Raw genomic sequence first — 18,762 nt, 5'->3', positions numbered from 1 at the left:
CAAAATGCTTTTGGGTTAACTAGCTGTTGCTCAAACTGAACAATATTTGCAACTTTTTTTAGGGAAAATTCAGTACAGTATTTAGACAACAATCATAAACATGTTGCAGAAAAGAAAAAACACATTCAACACTTGCAACTTTAATCCTCCAATGAATATTAAAAAATAAATACAAAATTCATTTAAAGACTGGTCACAAAAATAGTACATCAATATTCTGAAATTACAGCTGCTATGTCAAAATTCTTACAAAAAATAAAAATTTTGGAATGGAATGATGCCAAGATAAATGCATTAAAAAGTAAATACTCAAAATAATGGACAAGGAGTACATTAAATCTTGTTTCTAAAAGTTACCTGCTGAAATTGTTTATAAAACAAAATGAGTTGAAACTTTTCTTATCACAGTACCTTTATATTAGTTTAGTAGCTGCAAATGTAGGGTTTATTTTACTGGAGTAAAAAGCTGGCATTTCACTTATACCTTATCAACTCTACATCTATTCAACAAAATATCAAGTTTGGCAAATCTGGTATCAGCTAGAAAGAAGAGCAAAGATGACTAGCCTTTGGTAGAATTCTGGTAAAACATGATATTATGTTAACTGATACAGAGTTTCTTGGGTGGACTTAGTATTCCTCTCCCTCTTCTTCTCCTTCCCCTTCAACTGAATCAACGCCAACCTCTTCATAGTCCTTCTCCAGAGCAGCAAGATCTTCACGGGCCTCAGAGAACTCACCTTCCTCCATGCCTTCACCCACATACCTACAACAGGAAGGATTAGTTATTTCAATTTTACTTGCAATATGTTCTCTAATAAGTAAGCTTCAAAAGATGGATGAAGTAAATAAAATTAGTTACATTACTCTGATAAGTAATTTATCTTATTCATTAAGATTATTGGGGCTTTATTTTACATAAATTTTTATAAGGCTTACAGAAATTCATTTTTTTTTAAATATTAGTAATACATACCAGTGGACGAAAGCACGCTTGGCATACATAAGGTCAAACTTGTGGTCAAGTCTGGCCCAGGCCTCAGCAATGGCTGTGGTGTTGCTCAACATGCAGACAGCACGTTGGACCTTGGCCAAGTCACCTCCAGGTACAACAGTTGGTGGCTGGTAGTTGATGCCAACCTTGAAGTAAAGAAATATTGCAAATGATCCTCTATTACAATGTGGTCTAAATTTGTTTTGCTTTTTTAAAAAAAACATGCCAGATGATTAACAAAATCATTTTAAATGTGTATTTTCACCTTCCTACAAATTGAAATATCCATATTAAATATTATCAAATGACAAAAGGTAAGTATAATGTTTACCTTGAAACCAGTTGGACACCAGTCAACAAACTGGATGGTTCTCTTTGTCTTGATGGTAGCAATGGCTGCATTGACATCCTTGGGGACAACATCACCTCTGTACAACATACAGCAGGCCATGTACTTGCCATGACGTGGGTCACACTTGACCATCTGGTTGGCTGGCTCAAAACAGGCGTTGGTGATCTCAGCTACTGAGAGCTGCTCGTGATAGGCCTAAAAATGTTATATATGTAATTCATTAATTTTTTTGTCAATAGTAGTTAAGTCAGTATTTAAAATCAATTGTGCGTTACTTTACACAGATCACAACAGTCATTTTTAAGGTTTCTTTTGACAGTTTACCTTCTCAGCAGAGATGACTGGAGCATAGGTTGCCAGGGGGAAGTGGATACGTGGGTATGGCACCAAGTTGGTCTGGAACTCAGTCAGATCAACATTCAGGGCACCATCAAATCTGTAATAGTAAATAAAAAAAATAGAAATTTTGAACAATATTTTACCTAATTTTGTTTCAGTAAATAATAAAAATAAAAATTTTGAACAATATTTTACCTAATTTTGTTTCAGTAAATAATACAAATAGAAATTTTGAACAATATTTTACCTAATTTTGTTTCAGTAAATAATAAAAATAGAAATTTTGAACAATATTTTACCTAATTTTGTTTCAGTAAATAATAAAAATAGAAATTTTGAACAATATTTTACCTAATTTTGTTTCAGTAAATAATAAAAATAGAAATTTTGAACAATATTTTAACTAATTTTGTTTCAGTAAATAATAAAAATTGAAATTTTGAACAATATTTTACCTAATTTTGTTTCAGTAAATAATAAAAATAAAAATTTTGAACAACATTTTACCTAATTTTGTTTTTTTTTAACTAGTTGTATGAAAAAAATTTTAACCTTTAATAATACAAACCTTAGAGAGGCAGTGATGGAGGAGACAATTTGACCAATCAGACGATTCAAGTTGGTGTAGGTTGGTCTTTCAATGTCAAGGTTACGACGGCAGATATCGTAAATGGCTTCATTGTCGACCATGAAGGCACAGTCAGAGTGTTCTAGAGTGGTGTGTGTGGTTAGGATGGAGTTGTAGGGTTCAACAACAGCTGTGGAGATCTGTGGACATTTTTGAGTAGATCGTTAATATTTTAACAATATTAATAACTGTTCTATGCTATATAATATAGGTGTTATGTTTTGTCACTTTAAAAACTGGTGCAGGCATACTTAAATATATTGGATAGAATATTGACCTGAGGAGCTGGATAAATAGCAAACTCAAGTTTGGATTTCTTGCCATAGTCAACAGACAGACGTTCCATCAACAGAGATGCAAAGCCAGAGCCAGTGCCTCCACCAAAACTACAACATTAAAATCAGAATTAATAAACGTTAGCTGACAATCTACCACATATTAAGTTTAAATCTAAGCACTTGATTAATTAGAAGTTAAATCGTTAAGACTATTCATTAATTCCAGAGGCAAAATCATATGCAACAAGATTTAAAAAAGCTCTCAGAGATTATTCTTTTACCTGTGGAAGATGAGGAATCCCTGAAGACCAGTGCACTGATCAGCCAATTTTCTGATGCGGTCAAGGACAAGGTCGACAATCTCCTTACCAATGGTGTAGTGACCACGGGCATAGTTGTTGGCGGCATCTTCTTTACCTGTGATCAACTGCTCTGGGTGGAAAAGCTGTCTGTAGGTGCCAGTTCGGACCTCATCTGAGAAAAAAGTGTATAATATTAAAGTCACTAAAATAAAACACCCTTGTTAGATTTTATTAAATGACTCAAGCTAACTATTTGTTCATCCCATTTCAAAAAACTAGAACCAAAAACTCACCAACAACAGTGGGTTCCAGATCAACAAAGACAGCTCTTGGCACATGTTTGCCAGCACCAGTCTCACTGAAGAAGGTGTTGAATGAGTCATCACCACCTCCAATGGTCTTGTCTGATGGCATCTGACCATCTGGCTGGATGCCATGTTCCAGACAGTACAACTCCCAGCAGGCGTTACCAATTTGGACTCCAGCTTGACCAACGTGGACGGAAATACACTCACGCTGAAGAATGAAAGGAACTTCTTTAAATTTTAAACTCATAAAATCATAACACTCCCTTCCCCCCCCCCCCCCTCCAACCTCCCTAGATTTCTATAGTTCCTTTCAGACACATCTTTGCAGATGGGAGAATGTACACCATCCAATAAAAATTTTAAAAATAAAAAATTTAAATTAAAAAATGTATGTACTTCAACCAGTTTACCCCCCCCCCCCCCCTGAAAATTCAAATGATTTTTTTAATTGAACACATTAAATTTAAATTAATCAAACTAACCTTAGTCTAATATTTGTGGATTTTTTTTTTTTTTTTTGAATTTTTGTTTGTTTATTTAAGATTGAAAATGTACTATGAATACAATAAAGGTGTATGTTAACTGTTGAGCCTAGTAGGCCTATATGACTGGCCTACTATTAACTTATATGGTCCTGTATTTTTTAGTCCTTTATTTACTATATTTAAGAGATAGATCTATTATTCAAATTTTATTAAAGTTTTAAGGCCTAACTATTTAAATATGGTTATTAATATTGATCTATTCAGTAAAAATTAGTGTCAATGAGAGCCAATCATAGAATTAAATACTAAATGTTAGCCTATAAAAAAAAATTGATCTTGATTTAGTTTCTGCCCGAAATAGCTGGAAATAACATTCTGACGGCAAAGAACATTCTGGAATGTTGTAGGATTGACCTGACATTGGCGCTAAAAAATCAATAAGGCGGCTACTGGGTTCTATAGTCTTGATTTCAATGGGCTGTGCAAGTTTGTAATAAAGCAAAGTGATTAGATCTAGATCTAGATCTAGATTTAGAATAGAATCCTAGATCTACACTTCCCAAGCCCACATAAAGGAAAGTTTACAGATGAAATATTAACGGTTACAAATACAATAAATGTTCACAAGCTATGAATATTCTTCGTTTTGCTAACCCCGAATAGTCGAATACGCGCGCAATCGATCGCGATATCAAACAAAGGCGTTGTCGGTATGGCGGCTTGATCTTTTCTAAGCGCACAGCGGTTTAGTTAGATGATGTGCAAATTGAGCGACTAAGTTGTTTTTATTGGATTTGTTGACAGAAAACTAAATTATTTAAAGGAAAACTGCTTACCATTTTGGATGATAAGTGGTTAAGTTAAATTGAAACAAGTGTTAAAAATATGGTTTTTAAAATAAATGGAGTGGAAGATCCCTCTTAGTACGACTGTAATGCGTCGAACAGAGCGGCTGCACTGACAACACGGGCGCGGTTTCTCGCCTTTTATATTTGTCAAGCTTGTTTCCATGGAGCTGTGACTAACAAGCATGGCTGGCAACCAACATGTTAGGCCTATTCAATAGGCTAGGATAGGCACTGCATCGATACAAAAATAGGCTCTATGGCACTGTGTTTAGTATTTTTATCGTTAAATACAAACAAATAAGAAATATTGGTAATAGAGTGTGTCTATTATTCAACAGCTTCTAAATCTTAGGCTGCTGGTACTATTTGATTAGGCGTAGTAACCAAAAATTTTTTTGTATCAATCATATCCAACATTCCAATCGCTAACTAACGGTCTATCCTAAACAGCAAGGTTAGGCCTAATTATGTCTTAATAATGTGATGGATATGGTAAACTAAAATTAAATGCAAAGTATGACTTTGTGTGATATCCTTAAACAGTGAAGTTGGGGGGGGGGTATAAAAATCGACTCAAATTTCTCGGGGGTGGGAGGGGGTGGAAGGGAGGACGGGTGTGTTAAAAGTGGCTTGCCTAAGAAAATGCCATATAGGGTGTTGGTCAATAATGCTGCATTATGTGCACGATCCCAGATGTTGGATTATGGTTTGTGTAAAGGCTGGTCCTAGATAGGCCAAACAACCGAAGTCTACTGTTAAGATATATACGTCGTTTTAAAATACAAAAGCGCCAGTAATGTCACAAGGCTGGCAGAAGCGTAACCACCCACTCAGGCCTCTGGGGCTAATGGTCAACTTTGCGCCCCCACCGCCCCCATTTAGTTTATTCATGTTGACAACCACCACCTGACGCCCTGCGCGCCCCACCCGCCTCTCCTAAGTCGGGGGAGGACTGCCCCTGATCACACGAGGGGGTTAAAACCAAGACGATTGAGAATCAATTTTAATGAGAAAGTCTGCTATTTTAGTTAAAACACTTATTGAAATTAATACACATAATTAGGTACGGTTTGGATTATATCACATTGCCTATAGCTTTTGTATAATATAGACTTCTGCACCAATGGTCTAGCGACCTATAGTGACGTTACTGATTACACGAATAATTATCAATCTCTCCTGGGTTTAATCGAACGAATATTAAGGGTTTCCCTCTTCAGACTATAAAGATATATCGTATGCGTTGCATAATCCAACAGTTCAGACTGACTTAATAATGTATACAGTGGACTCTATTCATTTTAACTTGACACGCACAACTCAATGTTTAGCTGCGTAGAACTTTTACACAATACACTGGGGTTTTTTTTTATGATTATGTGCTTAGGCGTTATATTTTATTAGCTGTGTGCATTGCTTCACATACACGATATTGATCAGTGACCGAAGTAAGGCTCAATGATTGACTGAAAGGCACATTTTTAGTTGTATTTGTCGATCTACTTATTATAAATAAATAAAAATTCTGTGAATATTAGAAAATAACTAGTCTCAGAGTAGTCTATTAACTTCAAATCGTGTATATATATATATATATATATATATATATATATATATATATATATATATATATATATATATATATATATATATATGGTCTACAGTCCACACCCTTATGAGCTGTTGTCTTTAACTTCATGAGCAAGTTTATTGAAAGGAAATCTTTTACAACGAATCGTGTGGAAGGTGTGTCGTGTGCTGATCATTATTTGCTGCGCTACTATGGCAGTGTTTGTAGTGCGTCATGCCACAAAAACTGTGTAGGTCTAGATCTAGCCAGAGACGAGAATAAGATTAGTTAAGGACTGTGTATGTCTAGCCAGAGACCAGAATAAGATTAGTTAAGGGGTCATCCATAAATGACGTCACACTCGTAGGAGAGAGGGGGGTCCGTAATTTTGTGATTAGGGGGAGGGGGGGGGGTTCAGATGTTGCGACATCACACTTTTGCATTATAAAAAAGCAATGTTAGAAAACGAAATTTAGACGCTATTTCGCGTTTTAGATAACTGTTTTAATAAATTGTATAGTTTAGACAAGATTTTAGAAGGATATCGATGTTTTAAAAAAATTCAACTGCAATTTTGAGGGGGGTTGTAGGTTGAGGTGTGACGTCATTTTAGGGGGGGGGTCTGGCTTTTTGTGACGACGTGTGATGGAAGGGAGGGGGGGGAGGTAAAAATCGTCAAAAAAGCGTGACGTCATTTATGGATGACCCCTAAGGACTGTGTAGGTCTAGCCAGAGACCAGAATAATATTAGTTTAGTTCGGCCATAATTTTTTAAATAGCCTCTAAAATGCAAAATAAGTGTTTTGTTAACAATTTTGACATGATTCTAATTTTGTCGATGGGTTGTTGGTCCAGTTGACTAACTAATAATGTGTCCCCAGTCCTGTCTAATGTAGTCCTAATAATTTTCACTTCATACATTAACGTTAACATGATCCCTGGCTATAAAACAATAAACATTAGATCGCTATACATTCAGGCTTATACTCGATATGAATCCACTGGTCCACTACTAGTAAGATCACGTAAAAAGTAAAACTTCATTATAGTCAAATTAATTTGTCATTTTATGTAACTTGTTTACGATGGACAAATATACCCTTTTATTGTTACGAGCAGACTAGATTTAGTCGAAAAGTTACGTGGGGTAGGGCAGCATCGATGTGCTGAGTATCGAAGTTTTATCGATTATTCAAAAAGTCGCATGAGGTAGGGCTGTATCGACGTACTAGATATCGAGAATGGGAAAGTTGATTAGGAGTTAAATATGAACGCGTAGTTGAAATATTTAGTGAGTAACAGCAACAGATCCCACGCCACGTCACAATCGTCATTAGAACAGCTTTAACAGAATCGTTACAACTATATCTGAATCTGGACAGTCATAGTCGAATTGTTACAGCTATATCAGAATTGATTCCCCTGAATTTGGATGATTGAAGATACCGGTGTCCCATAATAGACTGTTCCAAAAATAGCTGTGGTAGGTTGTTACTTGTTAGTAATATTGTAATCTCGACTAGTTTTATGGTTAGAAATTAGGGTTAAGTGTATGGTAGGGGTTAGGGATAGTATTAAAATTGACATTAACAATAACTACCACTAGATTCTATTATCGGACACTGGCGTAAAATTCCCCTCACAATTGTTACAGCTTCAACAGAGTAGTTACATCTAAAATAGAATGTCATTAATAACCAGCTATCATAATGCAGTAAACATGTCTTATAATATTGATATAATGAGTCATGAGTACAAAGTATTCAGTCAACGCTCACATTACATTACGCCCAATCATTCAGGTGAATAATCTATTCCTAGGCCTACATTCGCTCTGGAATTACCTGCCTATTCCCCTACTCTAAGGCGTGTCATTTGGTGAAATCAATTGTTTTACTCGCATTGATTATTGATAACAGGGAGAGGCTTGTACGTTGTGATAATTTATTGATTGTCTGCGGGTTTTCCAATCAATTATTGTAAGGCTAGGGCTAGTTAAAGCTATAGAAAATAAACGTATCCTTCACTCCTTTAGGTGGGTGAGGGGCTGAGCTTAATCCTACATGAATACCGGTTTCTTTGTTTGTTATGTAACTAGGGTTTTACTCTAGGTGAGGGAGGGAGGGAGGTAACTGCGTCAGGACTGGGCTAAACACATTCTCGATGTGAGAATAGCTGATTACCTGGCCACTTCAGACCAGGTTCACGCGCTAGTCGATTACGTCATCAAACAGTGAAGCGAATGTGTCATACAGTCAACACGCCGACAAACTGGGTCATGGCACAGGGACACAGTGAATGTAGAATTTTCCTAGACCACACGAAGTGAATGGTTTTTTTTTTGGTTTTTTTTTGTTGGTTTATTTTTTTAGAATTCAACTCGACGACTCCATGTTCGAGTTGAATAATTAGATTAGTTCTACAAGATTAACCCTTTCCCCGGCGACTGGGTGTAATCCACCCGAAGTCGCTATATTTTTGCTCATATCTCGAGTCTCATTTTATAAATTTTTCTGGGCCTCATTCCCATCTGTAAGGTGGTTGGGATGAACACATTGGAGGTTGTAAATTTAAAAAATATGCGTAAAAAATTTTTTTATGAGGGTTTGAAATTTTTTTATACGGTCCCTGGCAACTGGGTTTTACACACCCGTACACAATTTTGAATGGAAAAAATATTTATAACTTATAAACTGGCTTCTAAATATTTGTTTTTACTCATTGTGGGTTAAGTCATTGTGTTAAATTTTCAAAGTTTAACTATAAATTAACAATCTGAAGGTATTTGAGTAACAAAAATATCAAACAGGATTGAAGTATTCAACTTTAGTAATAAAATAATAGAACATTAACACGTTCTAATAATTTGCACCTCATAGAGCACAGTTGTTAGATACAACTAAAATAACTGGACATTTCTTTTTGCTGGTAGGGAACTTTAGTTTTCTTTTACAAAATATAGGCACCCTTTTAGTGGTGTTACATGAGTCACATGCCATAAATATTTTAATTCCATACTTATCGGAATTGCTTGGTATGTATTGGATAAATCTACTCCCTTCTCTAAATTCAACCAGTTGCCCAATTAGTAATGATCTGTCCAGAAACATAACACCCTGCTAAATTTGTATGGAATATCTACCATAATGGAAGCAAATATACCATGAGCCTGATGGACTGTTATTGTAATTGTTGTGAAAGTGAATATGACCCAGGTTGCTGAATCTCTTCATAGAAAATTCTGCCTTCAAAAACTTCAATAATTACAACTGAATTGACATACAACTAAATTGTCATTCTGCAGAGTGCCAGTGTCTCCTCTTGCTTTCTCTCCATCCCTGCTAATGCAGTCAAATATTGGTTGTATTATTTTTTGTGTTCATGTACAGAAGAAATATTTTGAGTCAGGCTGTTTATATTTTTCCTGGGATTAGCACTTCAGGCAGTGGTCTAGTGTACTGTTACTTTGTCTTTCCTGAAAATATTTCTTTTTCTTCACTTTGCACCATCAGTTTAATTTCATTATGTGTGCCAACTGTTGACACATTATTGATAATTGAAATGGAGTATATTGGGTAGACCTTGTCATCAGAGCTGGTTGAAACTGAACCAGGATTATCTTCTACCTTTGATACTGAAGGCTGCAATTCTTCATCTTCTACCTCTGATACTGATAATTCAGACTCAAAACTTGTTGGTAATTTTCACCTGCTATACCAAAACTGGCAAATATATTCCTTTATCATTAGCCTTGAGTTTAGACAAAAGCATTCAAGACTTGTTTCTGTTGTGTTCTCAATAATGTTTATGGCTATTTATAAACCTTACTCTCAGGATCATAACCTGTAGAACACCCACCCCACTCCCAGTTTGATCAATTCATTACCCAGTATCAACTTTCAAGCAGCATTACAAAGTTATTTTGCCTTTTTGTCCTCATTTGTACTCCTAATGAGGTTAATGTCAAGTTACACTAAAATGCTCGACTGTATCTACATTCCAGAGCTCCCTAAAAGAGTACAAATCACCTTATATGTCCTCCCACAGGCAATCTTACCCCTGCATTTCATTAACCCATTGTAACTCTAAACTACAGTTCTGTCTGTAACTGCAAGTCAGAGCTCCAGCAAAGAGTATAAATCACTACATGTGTCCACCCACAGGTTAACTCTTGCTTGAGAATCCCATCAACCTGTAGTATCATATTACAGCTCTCCCATTGACAACAACATGTCTTGTGTTCCCCATGGCCACAATGCCCCGAATACCTTAACTGTGTCAGTATTGTTACCCACCCCACAATGAACAAAGAAAAGAATTTACTAAAAGAAAGTCTTCGGGTGTAATCCACCCAGTTGCCGGGGACAGGGTACCAAATATGTTGCCGGGGAAAGGGTTAAAATAAAGAGCTAATGTAGCCTATTACTTTAATTATGGATGATGCACACTCTATTATTAGTTAGTTAGTTTTTGAATCGAGGGGCAAAGTCTAAGTATAACATGTATGTTGAAAAATAGGAAAAAAACAAGGGGACACCCGGGTTTGAACCGGGGACCTCTCGATCTGCAGTCGAATGCTCTACCACTGAGCTATATCCCCTGTGCCTACTCTCGTAAATATAACAGATTTAATCCTAATTTTATTCCTACATCAGTTACTATAAATAGCCTACTTTTCAACAAAATTTACAATAGTGAATCACGTTTTTGATATGTATAAATCTTGACTGTTTGTAAAGTCTTCTCTTTTCTTATAAGTTTTATCGCTAACAGTTATGTTAGAGAATCACTGAATCTAGCTAAGTAATGAACATTATTGTCTCAAACGTTAAGTAAAAAAATCCAAGTAACTTGACTTTCTAATGCAACTTATTTAACTCCTCGGTAGTATAGTGGTAAGTATCCCCGCCTGTCACGCGGGAGACCGGGGTTCGATTCCCCGCCGGGGAGGAGTACTTTTTATGAACTGAACATATATGTATTATATTTTAAAAGTGTTCATTAAATCTCCAAACTAAACTATCAAAAGAGTCAACATCATATAACACCAGATAAAGATTTGTTTGGAAACAAAACACACTGTTTGCACCGGCTACACTTTTAACTCGATGCTTTGTATGGTGTGTCGCTTATAAATTTCAATCAACCGACATCAGTTTTTTTAGCTATTCATCGAATAGCCTTTGCTAAAAAAAAAAAAAAAATAAAAAAAAAAAAAAAATTTTTTTAAAAATATTTAGAAAAAAAAAAACAACGCTAATGTTAAGCAAGAGGATATTAAGAGAAACTGGGACAAGTTGCAACAACACAAGTTTGGGGAGTCAGGGTCGCTGACCTTTCTTCAAACTTCCGATCAGACTACCACGCAGACGGTATCATCCCGCGACTTCTGCTTCTAATCAAATGACGACCTTCTCGACAATATCACAGATCTCAAAGTTATTCTCTCGTTTTCATCATACAGCTGTAGATGAAACTGAAGAGGAAAATATTTGAAATACCATCAACGAATTTTAAATGTCCTCAGCTCTTCACAGCTGTTGTTGTCAGAGTTTCTTTTGATCAATCCTTTGGGGGGGGGGGGGGGGGGTTTGAGATGATATGTGACGGGGGATGGGGGTAAAAAAAATGTCGGAAAAGGTGTAACGCCTTTTTTTAATTCCCCTCCCCTGTTAAATTACGAAAACAATATAATGTAAATATAATGTAATTAATTAATTAAGTGATGTTGACGCATGAACAGGCTGGTATCAACCCCTGAGCCTCGCACCAGTGGGTGACCTTGCCAAAGTTCAAAGAACGTTGTGTATGTCTTCTACCACGGCCGCCATAGCAGGGATCTGGGCCAGATTGGACAAGGAGGAGTCATCCAATTACGACGGTAAGGGGGCGGTGTGGTCGGGTGGTAGAGCGTACCACTGCTTACCCAAAAGTCTCGAGTTCGTATCCCGGGCTTCAATAGAAGGTCACCGAATCCACTCTAGTGGGGGGGGGGGGGGCGGACACTGTTAAAAGTATATATTTTCTATATAAATTATATAAATTTCATTTCGTTCGGGGGGGGGGGGTAGAATTTTTTCGGGGGGGGGGGGCGGAGAGATGCCTGGAAGAAACTCTGGACGTCACTATGTAAACATCCGCCATCGCGGTGAACACGCAAGATCTACGTTTAAACTGGTGATCTGTGTTGTGAATGGTATTGTAGTGTGGTCGGGTGGTAGAGCGTACCACTGCTTACCCAAAAGTCTCGAGTTCGTATCCCGGGCTTCAATAGAAGGTCACCGAATCCACTCTAGTGGGGGGGGGCGGACACTGTTAAAAGTATATATTTTCTATATAAATTATATAAATTTCATTTCGTTCGGGGGGGGGGGGTAGAATTTTTTCGGGGGGGGGGGGGGCGGAGAGATGCCTGGAAGAAACTCTGGACGTCACTATGTAAACATCCGCCATCGCGGTGAACACGCAAGATCTACGTTTAAACTGGTGATCTGTGTTGTGAATGGTATTGTAGTGTACTGAATGGGTATGAGAGTATGTGTGTAGTGGAATGTGTTATATTAATAAAAGATGTTGAATGTGACGAGGCAACTAAGGATATGATGAGTGGGAGTATGATTTGGTCGTTAGGTGAGGGAGTTGAAATCAGTCTTGGTCTTGTAGCGTTAGGGTGTGGATGTCTGTGAATGTCGTCGTCGATTTAATCGTGTCCGTCGTATGCAATTAAACTACGAACTACGGCGTTCTGTCTTAATTTTTAAGTGTGTTGGATCGTCGTCTTCTGCGTACATTGTCCTTCGACCCTGTCCACATCTCACTTTCGTAGTAACAATCTGTGTCACACTTCAATGTTAAGCTTATAATCACTGAAATGTAGGCCTATGTAGTATACGTGTATTTTATGTCCCGATATAAGTTTTATAGTTATACTGAATCCCTTGATCTCCCATTTTGTTGTTGAAATTTTTATAAAATGCTTTTAAATAATTTTAATGACTAATTTGATTACACCAAAAATTGTATATTGTTGCATTGTCTTCGGCGTTGAATGTAAATGGAAAGTGAACGAAATCGCTGCATTAGAAGTGGGTCAAATCTGAGTAACATAAATCTGACGCACAGATATGCAGACATGATATAAATAAAAGCTTGTAAAAAAGCATCCACTCGAATGGGACCGACTGTGTTTCGTCGTTTTGATTACTTACATACATGATAAAATCATCAAAAGTACAAGGTATAAAAGCAATGAAAGCCAATTTGTAAACTTAGATCTAAATTATTCAATCGAATCTGTTTTTTAAATTGTTTTTTTTTTTTTTTACAAATAAACTAGTATTAATACCCCCATTTCTATCTAAATAAATTGCAATTAGATCTAGAATCTCGACATAACAAAGCAAAAAAAAAGTCTAGGCCTAGGCCTCGTCGAGATATCTGTATTTTGTAGCCATTGGCTCAATGTTGTACGGATGTTGCGCACGCCGGTATAAACCACTTCGGTTGCTCTAGTTCGTCATTAGTGCCAAACCCTGTTCGACGCATTACTGTCGTGTGTGGGGATATCGGACACGAATTTTTACTAATATAATTTCAGCTACTTTAATACAAACAGAAAAAAATGGTATGTATTGGCCTTTTATAAATAACAAACATTGATAGTGCATTATAGATCTAACTAAAAAGAAAATACATCAGAAAAACAAGTTAGAAAATAGACCTCATTCATTCGAAGCCGCGACCCGCCATGATGGAATGGGACATTGTCTTGCCTTGCTTGATAATAAAATATATTTTTGTCGAGTCGTAGATTATCTAGAATAAATGCTAGATCTAGAGATCTAGATCTAGTTAGAGATAACTCTACCTTCTGTGTAATTTTATCTAAAATAGTTACTAGGCTATCATTTAATCATTGAATACAGGGCAATGCGTATTATTCTCAGATCATTCTAGATTTCTAGATTTTTATTTTCTGGCGCCAACGCAGAGGTTAAATTTAAAGAGCCATTTAAAACTTCTGTGTCAAGGTTATAGACCTAGGCCCAGATGTCTAGTCTTTGCTGTGCCTTATCCATTAATATATTCAAGGCCTACAATGGTGGCCTAGTTTAGTTAGAGTTGTTTGTCTATTTAGTTATGGTCATTTAATGACATTTAAGTTTATTCTGTATAAAAGTCTTTGTCATTAGCCTTAGATAGCCTAATGCTTTTGATTTTTATTTGGAAAATTTAACTACCAAAAAAAAGGAACAGAAAAAGAGTAAAAGGCTGGATAAAGTACTGTTTTTAAAAATAAGAAAATGTTTTCAAGGATTACTTTATTTTACTGCTGGTATGCCCATTTAATTAGATCTGATTAGTGTGATTAGGCCTAAGTCACTAATTTTTTGGATGAGTTTAGATAGTATAATTTTATTTCAGTAAATGTGCTTTACGTTGTTTTGGTTATTGAATATAAATATATAGTGGATGAATATAGATAGTAGTTGAATATGTTGAATTAAATAGTGTCTATTTAAATCTTTGTATTTTTATTTTACAGCGTGAGTGTATTTCTATTCACATTGGTCAAGCTGGAGTCCAAATGGGCAATGCCTGCTGGGAGTTGTACTGTCTGGAACATGGCATCCAGCCAGATGGTCAGATGCCATCAGACAAGACCATTGGAGGTGGTGATGACTCATTCAACACCTTCTTCAGTGAGACTGGTGCTGGGAAACATGTGCCAAGAGCTGTCTTTGTTGATCTGGAACCCACTGTTATTGGTGAGCATTCAACTGCATCCGTAATTAATTTTGTATAATTTTTGTGAGTTTTCACTATTTCCTGCTTCCTGTTCACTGAAACGGAGGATTGACTGTGTTAAAATAGTCTTTGTGTACATGTTAATGAAAAATTAATTTAAACTAAAATCTCAGATGAGGTCCGAACTGGCACCTACAGACAGCTGTTTCACCCAGAACAGTTGATCACAGGTAAAGAGGATGCCGCCAACAACTATGCCCGTGGTCACTACACCATTGGTAAAGAAATTATTGACCTTGTTCTTGACCGCATCAGAAAATCATCAGATCAATGCACTGGTCTTCAAGGTTTCCTCATATTCCACAGGTAGAGTATACTTTTTGCATTTAAAGTTTGGTTTTATCTACAAGTTTTGGTTTGCTGCATTATCAGAACAAAATAATTTAAATTCACAGTTTTGGTGGAGGCACTGGCTCTGGCTTTGCATCTCTGTTGATGGAACGTCTGTCTGTTGACTATGGCAAGAAATCCAAACTCGAGTTTGCTATTTATCCAGCTCCTCAGGTAAATATACTGTCTTTCATATACGTTTTTTTTTTCAAACTGTTTCTGTAATAATTGATGGTTTTTTTTTTTTTTTGCTATTGAAAAATACTAAAAAAAAAAATAATTATTTGGAAGTATTATGAAATGCAAACATGTTTGGTTAAATGTCCACAGATCTCCACAGCTGTTGTTGAACCCTACAACTCCATCTTGACGACACACACAACTCTAGAACACTCTGACTGTGCCTTCATGGTCGACAATGAAGCCATTTACGACATCTGCCGTCGTAACCTTGACATTGAAAGACCAACCTACACCAACTTGAACCGTCTGATTGGTCAAATTGTCTCCTCCATCACTGCCTCACTTAGGTAATTTTATTTTTTCTCAATGTAGATTGAATGAAACATTTTTCCTAGCTTAATTAAGTAAATAGGGAATGTTTGTTCTAAATACCAATATGTTAAAGTAAGCTATTGGAGCTCAATTTTACTCTGAAACCAGTTGAGTTCCCTTAAAATTAAAACTTGCAGTTTCATATTGTAAATGTTCTATAAATTTGTTCTACAGGTTTGACGGTGCACTAAATGTAGACCTCACAGAGTTCCAGACTAACTTGGTGCCATACCCTCGAATTCATTTTCCTCTTGCCACTTATGCACCAGTCATTTCAGCTGAGAAGGTAATTTCATTTAAACATACAATGTTGTTTTAGTGAGGGCATACTTTATAACATACAGAAGTGTAATGTGTATATAAATATTAACTATTAGAAATTACATTTTAAGCTTGTTTCATATCCTTTCAGGCATATCACGAGCAGCTCTCAGTAGCTGAGATCACAAATGCCTGCTTTGAGCCAGCCAACCAACTGGTAAAATGTGACCCACGTCATGGCAAGTACATGGCCTGCTGTATGTTGTACAGAGGTGATGTTGTCCCCAAGGATGTCAACGCAGCCATTGCTACCATCAAGACAAAGAGAACCATCCAGTTTGTTGACTGGTGTCCAACTGGTTTCAAGGTAGTGTTTCTGTTTTATTGTAATTAATGGAGCTCACATTCAAATATTTGCAGTGACATACATTAACTGATTTACTTGTTATTCAGGTTGGCATTAACTACCAGCCACCAACTGTTGTACCTGGAGGTGACTTGGCCAAGGTCCAACGTGCTGTTTGCATGTTGAGCAACACCACAGCCATTGCTGAGGCCTGGGCCAGACTTGACCACAAGTTTGACCTTATGTATGCCAAGCGTGCTTTTGTTCACTGGTAAGTTTTTTCTTAATAAATTACTTTTAGGTCCATACTCCCCATGTAGTATAAATATTTAATTGCTATGTAAGTCATAGAACTCGGAAAATTGTTAATAGCACAATAATCAATCAATCTTTACAGTCATAATTGTAACTTACAATTTATATTATTTTCTTGTTTAAAACATGTGGTTTTACTATATATATTTTTCTTTAAGGTATGTGGGTGAAGGCATGGAGGAAGGTGAGTTCTCTGAAGCTCGTGAAGATCTTGCTGCCTTGGAGAAAGATTATGAGGAAGTTGGTGTTGATTCTGTCCAGAATGAAGGGGAAGAGGAGGGAGAAGAATATTAAAATTAAATTTATTATCTCATTCCAACTTTAACCTTTAAGTTAGTTAATAATTAGCTTTAAATAATTTTATACTTAAAAGATTTAAGATTTCTAATTACCAAATTTTTATGATTTATTTTTATCTTTGTTTTAATTCAGAAAAAATAGTATGTGATTTGTTTTGTTACAATGTAAACATTTGTAACTAATAAAAGTATTAATTTTTAAGAAATATTGAATGCAGCATTCCACATGTATAGAGTATTTGAACTGATTTTTTTTAATGTACAATGTTTAAAACTTATTGTTGCTATCTATATTGTTGAAGCTGGAAGAAGTATTAAACTTATTTGTACTTTTTGATGAATTGTTTGTCTGGTTGTTTTTTTTAAGTGTACTGATTATAAGATTATTTTTAAATATAATATAATAATAGTCACACAGCCAACAAGAAATCTGCTGTTTGCTTTTTAAATTAGATTTCTCCTATGAGAATTGAGGCAATTTTAGAAAAACCAAGCCATTAAATCCATCTTTAGGACTGATAACTGAGCAAGTATGTAGACAGCACTATTTTGATCATAGTGAGAGTCAAGTACCTGACAACACTAGTTGTAATTAAATTAATCATTGGGGGGAAACAAAAGGTTTGGGCCGGCCCGTTCGTTTGACATTTATTAGGAGTAAGAGTCAAAACCTTTATAAGTAAATGTAAGGGACCATGACAAGGAACACAAGATATATAAATAAATTGACGGTTTGGTAGATGTGCTCCACCTTCTAGAACTTTATACTGGTTTAAGGAGTAAAATTAGTCTACTGATAGTGAAAAGACCAAAACATTCAGATTAGAATTAGCATCGATAAAACGCTTATAACATTCTAAACCAATTAAGCAAATTTAACTCAGGATTTTTAGCACAAATGTGAAGTCTGTTTTAGTGTATGGCTCGGATTCATTAAATAATGAAAGGAAATAAAGAGAAAGGAAAAGGTGGTGGTTATAAGACAAACCCAGAAGTACAGTAACAACACTAAAGAGGCGCTGGTGTAGAAAAGATGGGGGGGGGACGGACGGGGGGACAGAAATCACGAAAGAAATCGTTTGATAAAAATGGGGGATGCTGGATTTTCAGGGCTTGAACTAAGAAGTTAGTTGACAAAATGGTGCCTAAGCTGCTTAGACAGCCGAAATAAATTTATAAAACAAGTTTAGAGTGTTGTTTGTAGAAGAATAAGTTACATTTTTGGCCTTGTCTTTAGAACAATATTGAAAAAGTTTTGGATAATCAGCAGCAGTTGATAATCAAAGCCGTAGCAGAGGTCATGTTGTACCGTGGCCAGACGTTGTACCTCATTTTTAGTAGCCTTAACTATATGGAAATTGCAGTATTAGGTTATGAAATAATCATACCGCCCCCCCCCCCCTGTCTCTCGTCTTAGTACAATTTACTAATTTTGTAGCAAAAAATGTATTCGGTAATTTTAAATGTAGAATGCTTTGTTATATTTTTCTTAAGTTCTTATAATTTAGACCAAACCGTATCGACTTCCACCCCAACCTATGCTATTTCACTGGTCAGATAGCGACAGAAAACCTGTGATATTTATTTCTCTTAAATACAATTGATCACGATGTATTCCAAACAAGTAAATGTTTCTGATCTTAGAAAAAGTTGGCGAGGGGTTTAGCATGGTAGAAAACAGTTACATCAGAGTGTAAAGCCTTTGTAGTCGTTAATTTTCTCAACTTTGACTGTGTGTCATTCA

The 18,762-nt window shown here is 36.1% G+C and overlaps 2 protein-coding genes and 1 non-coding gene across 3 annotated transcripts; 1 reads left to right on the top strand and 2 right to left on the bottom strand.

Annotated features, from left to right (window-relative positions):
• Positions 1-124: 124 nt before the first annotated feature.
• LOC131929893 (tubulin alpha-1A chain) lies at positions 125-4,664 on the bottom strand. The gene is made up of 9 exons (XM_059286274.1): positions 4,523-4,664; positions 3,187-3,409; positions 2,873-3,065; positions 2,591-2,699; positions 2,254-2,453; positions 1,671-1,782; positions 1,326-1,541; positions 977-1,140; positions 125-766 (listed from the first exon to the last, which is right to left on the bottom strand). Exons 1-9 carry the CDS (start codon positions 4,523-4,525, stop codon positions 631-633), a joined length of 1,356 nt encoding a protein of 451 aa, XP_059142257.1. The 5' UTR covers positions 4,526-4,664; the 3' UTR covers positions 125-630.
• Positions 4,665-10,632: 5,968 nt separating this feature from the next.
• Positions 10,633-10,704, bottom strand: Trnac-gca (transfer RNA cysteine (anticodon GCA)). The gene has a single exon. It is a non-coding gene; the product is annotated as a tRNA-Cys (tRNA).
• Positions 10,705-13,591: 2,887 nt separating this feature from the next.
• Positions 13,592-17,359, top strand: LOC131929889 (tubulin alpha-1A chain). Its single transcript, XM_059286268.1, has 9 exons — positions 13,592-13,728; positions 14,650-14,872; positions 15,026-15,218; positions 15,308-15,416; positions 15,573-15,772; positions 15,972-16,083; positions 16,210-16,425; positions 16,512-16,675; positions 16,878-17,359. The coding sequence occupies exons 1-9, from the start codon at positions 13,726-13,728 to the stop codon at positions 17,011-17,013; spliced, it is 1,356 nt and encodes a 451-aa protein (XP_059142251.1). The 5' UTR covers positions 13,592-13,725; the 3' UTR covers positions 17,014-17,359.
• The last annotated feature ends 1,403 nt before the right edge of the window (positions 17,360-18,762 follow it).

This window comes from Physella acuta, unplaced genomic scaffold (assembly GCF_028476545.2).
Source record: "Physella acuta isolate Inbredline_101_S28 unplaced genomic scaffold, ASM2847654v3 ptg001688l, whole genome shotgun sequence".
NCBI classification, from domain to species: domain Eukaryota; kingdom Metazoa; phylum Mollusca; class Gastropoda; family Physidae; genus Physella; species Physella acuta.
The sequence above is the reverse complement of the archived record's forward strand: the minus strand, read 5'-3'. Positions and strand labels throughout refer to the sequence as shown.

Excerpts from the sequence above, each read along its gene's own strand:
- LOC131929889 (XM_059286268.1), top strand. Across the intron at positions 14,873-15,025 it reads TCTGGAACCCACTGTTATTG|ATGAGGTCCGAACTGGCACC; the intron begins GTGAGCATTCAA and ends CTAAAATCTCAG. Across the intron at positions 16,426-16,511 it reads GGTGTCCAACTGGTTTCAAG|GTTGGCATTAACTACCAGCC; the intron begins GTAGTGTTTCTG and ends CTTGTTATTCAG.
- LOC131929893 (XM_059286274.1), bottom strand. Across the intron at positions 2,700-2,872 it reads GGATTCCTCATCTTCCACAG|TTTTGGTGGAGGCACTGGCT; the intron begins GTAAAAGAATAA and ends TTAATGTTGTAG. Across the intron at positions 767-976 it reads AAGCGTGCTTTCGTCCACTG|GTATGTGGGTGAAGGCATGG; the intron begins GTATGTATTACT and ends TTCCTGTTGTAG.